The 5,620-nt window shown below is 35.2% G+C and overlaps 1 protein-coding gene across 1 annotated transcript; it reads left to right on the forward strand.

The window, feature by feature from the left end:
* Positions 1-861: 861 nt before the first annotated feature.
* LOC133323852 (sarcocystatin-A-like) lies at positions 862-2,197 on the forward strand. Its single transcript, XM_061532756.1, has 2 exons — positions 862-1,019; positions 2,014-2,197. The coding sequence occupies exons 1-2, from the start codon at positions 862-864 to the stop codon at positions 2,195-2,197; spliced, it is 342 nt and encodes a 113-aa protein (XP_061388740.1).
* The last annotated feature ends 3,423 nt before the right edge of the window (positions 2,198-5,620 follow it).

The raw sequence follows: 5,620 nt of genomic DNA on the forward strand, positions 1-5,620 counted from the left end.
AATTTTTTGTGTTTTTTTTTCGAGTCGATTTATAGGCCACAATTGAAAGCCGAACATCACAACGCAACACACGGTGAATGGATGTTGGACAAGTAATCAGAAGGGCTGTACTGAATATTAGTAACATTTGTTGACCTCTAGTCGGTCAAGAGATTGCAAATATAACGAAATATTTCCCAAGCTAGAATGTAGAACCACACAAAGTTAGTTATCGTGGAAGTTCTGTAGGGTATCATATGGTCGGCCCCGTCCGACTATACTGCTCCGCTCACTGGTTTAGTTTTGCAAACTGAGACCAGAAATAATTTACTGGCCGACAATTTTTAGTCACATGAAGGTTATAAAAATTAAAATAACTTGTATAGGAGAAAGTGGACCTATTTTATATTAGATTTAGATATACACCATTTTTGGTAAATATATAAGTTTGGATACAAAGTTTGGGTAAACCTTGGGAGATTAACCAGAGGAAGTGCACCGATATTCAACTAAATTCTATGATTTGGAAGTATCGAAATTCATGAAATTTACATGGTGAAGAATGGTGCAATTGCATACAGCCAAATTTAGTTTAGAAACAATAACATATTCTAAGTTCAAAACAGTTATTATTAAGACATTGCTCCCGTATATCATTTATTCCGATTTTAGATATACCTCCTATATATAATGCGCTATTTATATAAAAGGTTTATTGGTTTCACGTACATGCTAATGTTCATATTCTAAATTGACAAATGCGACATATACAATTACAATGAATATACAAATAAATATGACAGTTTATCTACCGACAGACATCAGTTATTCTTTAAGCGTAGAAGAAAAAGCTTCGCTCTTTTAGAGAATTCATACAATAAAATGAAATTCGTAATTCTATTATTATTGTTGTTTACTGCCGTATACGTTACGGCGGGACCACCTTGTTTGGTTTGCCAGAAATCATTGAATGACACCGCTGCGGCAATTTTAAGTGATTCATTGAATAAACTAGCTAAGCGAGAGGGGCCCACCTACAAGTATGTATTTAAATTTGAATGTACAGTGGAACATATTTATGACGAAATTGGAATAAAAATAAAAACAAAAAAAAATAAGTTTTTATATCCTACACCACTACGTTGCCAGGGTATTATAGCTTTGTGCAGCCCCAAGAGTTTGTAACGCCGCGAAATATTGGTCCTAGGCCCACCTTTAAGTATACCGATCGTCATATCTCAACTAGCTGAGACAATCTAGACATGTGTGTCCGTCCGTCCGTCTGTCCATTATAATTTGTAAACACAATACACAGTTTCGCGAAATTTCGCATGTAGGATGGGTTCTGTTCAATGAAGGTCCCTATTGTTTTTGGTAAATTTAATTTTTGTCGGGTTTTCTGGTTGCTCCAGAGACCGCAATTATGGTGCACACATTGCGAATTTTTACATTGGGAAGAGGATCGGGACAAAGAATAAGCATGCCTGTTTTGGTAAAGATTGGTCGATATTTAGCGTGTCAAATAGACCCTGACTTTTGTGTGAAAAATGAAAAAAAATTGTATTCTATGTCGAATATATTTACCCCTGAACAACATTGGCCCGAGAAGTTTATAGTATATCCAAGAAGAGTGGTTGAATTTTAAGTTGATAGCAATATATTGTCATATGTACTCGGATGTGGGAGTTACACTTAAATATTTACAGGACAAGTAATTGAAGGAATATACTGAATATTAGTAATATTCGGAAAATATGTCAGTGTAAGGAAGAGGTGCTGTTGACCTCTAATCGGGCAAGAGGATTCAAATAACACGAAATATTGCCCAAGTTCGGAATAAACATCCGCAGAATGTTAGTGTTCCGTGGTAGTTGTGTAGGGTATCGTATGGTCGGCCCCGTCCGACTATACTGCTCCGCTCACTGGTTTAAATTTTGAGTTCATTTTATATTTGCAATTCGTCATAAATATTGTCGACGGTTTAAATTTATATTTTAATTTGCCTATAAACTAAACTATATCTCTTCCTTACAGATTACTCAAAATACATTCTGCTAGCACAGAAGTTGTGCGAGGTCTGCTGTATAAAATAAATGCAGATTTAAGTGATCAAAACAATAATATGAAGACATGTGATATTGAAATATTTGATTTTAAAGATGTAACCGTTACAATTAAATGTCCGGGAGAAGATGTTGTGAAGAAGAAATTTACTTAAATGGAAACAACTTTAATAAATTTTAAAATACAAAAAAAAAACTAATAATAATAAACTGTTAATATCCGAATAAGAAAAAAATAGAAACGTCGTTATGATGGACTGGACCTTACTTGGTTTACCCAGCGCCATATTATGTGCATTCAAAATTTCGTAAAATGAAAAAATCATTGCAAAACCAGAAAGGAAAGTAGTAAAGTCAGGCGGGCCGATACCCTTCACCACTTTGGGTATATTCAACAGATGCAACCTAACAGACCTGGAGTTTTTTGAAGGACCATTAACATGAAATGTGATGAAGTAAAATATGTGATTTTTATCTAAATGTGAACCGACTTACATCAATCCATAAATAAGACATTCTGCAACCTATACAACATTTTTCATTTGGACAGATATAAAGTCGTTTGTTTGCAATGGGAAAAAATAAAGTAATCGATTTAAATCAAATATCAATGGAACACCCGTTGTTTTTTTGAGCCCAATTAACATAAAGTCGGTCGAAAATAAATGTAGATTAGGTCTTCATTTCCACAAAACGCAATTGAGTCTTTCTATGTTTAATTTTGTAGGTTGTTCATTTCATGTCAATCTGACAAATCGAAATTAATATGGAAGTATTTATCCAAATATCAACCGATGGCAACGAAACTTGCCACAGTTTAGGTTACACTACATTGGGCAAACATGTGATAATGAAATATAAAACCAGTAAGGAAAGTAGAGAAGTCGGTATATTGTACATACGTATCCCTAAAATTGCATGGCAATTTTCCCTCAAAGGAACATACTCATGTCTTTCAGCAACCTATGATAAATTTAATTTCATTCGGGCAGATTTAGAGTCGTCTACGCACCATGGGACAAATTTATGGAAATCGATTTATAGCAAAATGTATAGCGTGTATCAACACTATTCGGCAAGCCGTACTGTTCATAATTTAATTTCAGTCAAACACCTGTTCAAATTTTGTGTAAATCGGACAAACATTAGGAGTTTGGCGCAAAATTTATGTAAACCGGACGAACCGATTTTTCCGAAACTTACCACACATCATTCTAGACTCAATTCAGTACTCTATGCCAAATTTCGTGCAATTCGAAGGATATTTAGGGACTTTGGTACACCTTTTACATAAAATTTCATCCAAATAGGATCTCGAAAGCGCGACCTGTATTTTGCTCACAAAAAATCCATGGACTCCGAAAGTGATTCTATGTATATTCTTAAAAGGAACCATAGGTATATCTCCATTCCTTTTGCCTGGTACAAACAATGCACAAAGACATAATACGCTGTACCATAGTGTGGTGAAGGGTATAAACATCGGGCTGTGGTGGTATAGCCACCATATATGTGTACCGTTCCATTTTCTATATTTTGAAGACTTTGGCCACATTTTGCAATCAAAAGTACTGTAGTTTGGCATTCGGGAATTTTGGAGCTATTTATTGACATAAAGGTCCTAACATCTATATGTTACCATTCCATTTTCGTTTTTTTACGGTTTAGTATACCAAAGTTGCTAAAATTTTCTGTTCCAAGATCTTGAAGAAAAAAAAAATAAATATTTTCAATACATTCAATCCCACATTGAAAATATGTTGAATGTTTTAACTAGAAGTCCCTATTAGAACTATTTCGGTACGGACCCATGTATTGAAATATCTCCCAAGGTCCCTCTAATTTTTCGGTATTCGGAAGGTTTGAAGGGATAATCTTGTGGTAATTGAAGTCCCTTTAATACATTAAGGACGAAAATACATACAGGGAATCGAGTTAGAAAGACAAAATGTTCTACAAAAAGATTTCTCATTCCATTTTATATAAATGTAACCTTAAACCAGTGAGCTGAGCAGTATAGTCGGACGGGGCCGACCATACGATACCCTACACAACTACCACGGAAATCAAACTTTCTATGGATGTTTATTCCGAGCCTGGGCAATATTTCATGATATTTGGACCCTCCTGCCCGATTAGAGGTAAACAGCACCTCTTCCTTACACTGACATATTTTCCGAATATTACGAGTATTCAGTACAGCTACTCCTCTTGGATATAATATCAACTTTTCGGGTCTATGTACGCTTCTATAGCGTAAATATATACGCTATAAAATACAATTTTTTTAATTTTTCACACAAAAGTCAGGGTCCATTTGACCCGCTAAATATTGACCGATCTTTATCAAAACAAGCATGCTTATTCTTAGGCCCGATCCCATTCTCCATGCAAAATTTCACGATGTTCGGGCCATTATTGCGGCCTCTGGAGCGACCAGAAAAACCGACAAAAATGTATTATTTGGTCCATTTCATCCCCTAAATATTAACCGATCTTTCCCAAAAACAATAGGGGTCTTCATTGGCCAGAACCCATCCTAAATAAATATTTAATAATATTACGTTATGTAACATGTTGGTTTTTTAATTTCTCGCAAAAAAATATTTTATACTAATCCCCTGTTTTATTTTAATAGAATTGACATCGAGCATTATTTGACGTGTTTCTAATCCGTTTAAAACCTGCGTATATTAAGCCATAATTTATTATAATTTTTTTAAAATTTATATTTATTCAAATTTCATTAGAATTAAATAATTTGCCCAAGGCATATAAAATGTGTACGTTACAAACACACAATCATAAATATGCATGTGATAACATATATATGTATATTTGTACTTGGGCAGTAATTAAATTGTGTCATTATACCCTGCACAACTATGTTGTCAGGGTATTATAGCTTTGTGCAGCCCCAAAAGTTTGTAACGCCGCGAAATATTGGTCCTAGACCCACCTTTAAGTATACCGATCGTCATATCTCGACTAGCTGAGTCGATCTAGACATGTGTGTCCGTCCGTCTGTCCATTATAATTTGTAAACACGATACAGGCCACAGTTATGGACCAATCTTCACGAAATTTTGCATGTAGAATGGGTTCTGGCCGATGAAGACCCCTATTGTTTTTGGTAAAGATTAGTTAATATTTAGGGGATGAAATGGACCAAATACTAAATTTTTGTCGGTTTTTCTGGTCGCTCCAGAGGCCGCAATTATGGCGCGAACATCGCGAAATTTTACATGGAGAAGGGGATCGGGCCAAAGAATAAGCATGCCTGTTTTGATAAGGATTGGTCAATATTTAGCGGGTCAAAAGGACCCCGACTTTTGTGTGAAAAATTACAAATTTTGTATTCTATTGCTTATATATTTGCCCCTGAAGGACATAGACCCGAGAAGTTGATTGTATATCCAAGAGGAGTGGTTGACCTTTAAATTGATACCAATTATATGGTCGTACGTACTCAGATGTGGGAGTTACACTTAAGTATTTACAGGTGCTTTCGTACTGAGATATTATTTAGTAACCCATTACCACACAATAGGGCGGAAATATGGCGCTGGTCGCTCTGA

Source organism: Musca vetustissima, unplaced genomic scaffold (assembly GCF_032173495.1).
Source record: "Musca vetustissima isolate MV318-11 ecotype Yass unplaced genomic scaffold, APGP_CSIRO_Mvet_v1 utg122307, whole genome shotgun sequence".
In the NCBI taxonomy this organism is placed as follows: domain Eukaryota; kingdom Metazoa; phylum Arthropoda; class Insecta; order Diptera; family Muscidae; genus Musca; species Musca vetustissima.

Bases quoted from the DNA above. Each gene is read 5' to 3' on its own strand.
- LOC133323852 (XM_061532756.1), top strand. From the start codon at position 862: ATGAAATTCGTAATTCTATTATTATTGTTGTTTACTGCCGTATACGTT. The intron at 1,020-2,013 runs GTATGTATTTAA...TCTTCCTTACAG, and splicing joins CGAGAGGGGCCCACCTACAA to ATTACTCAAAATACATTCTG.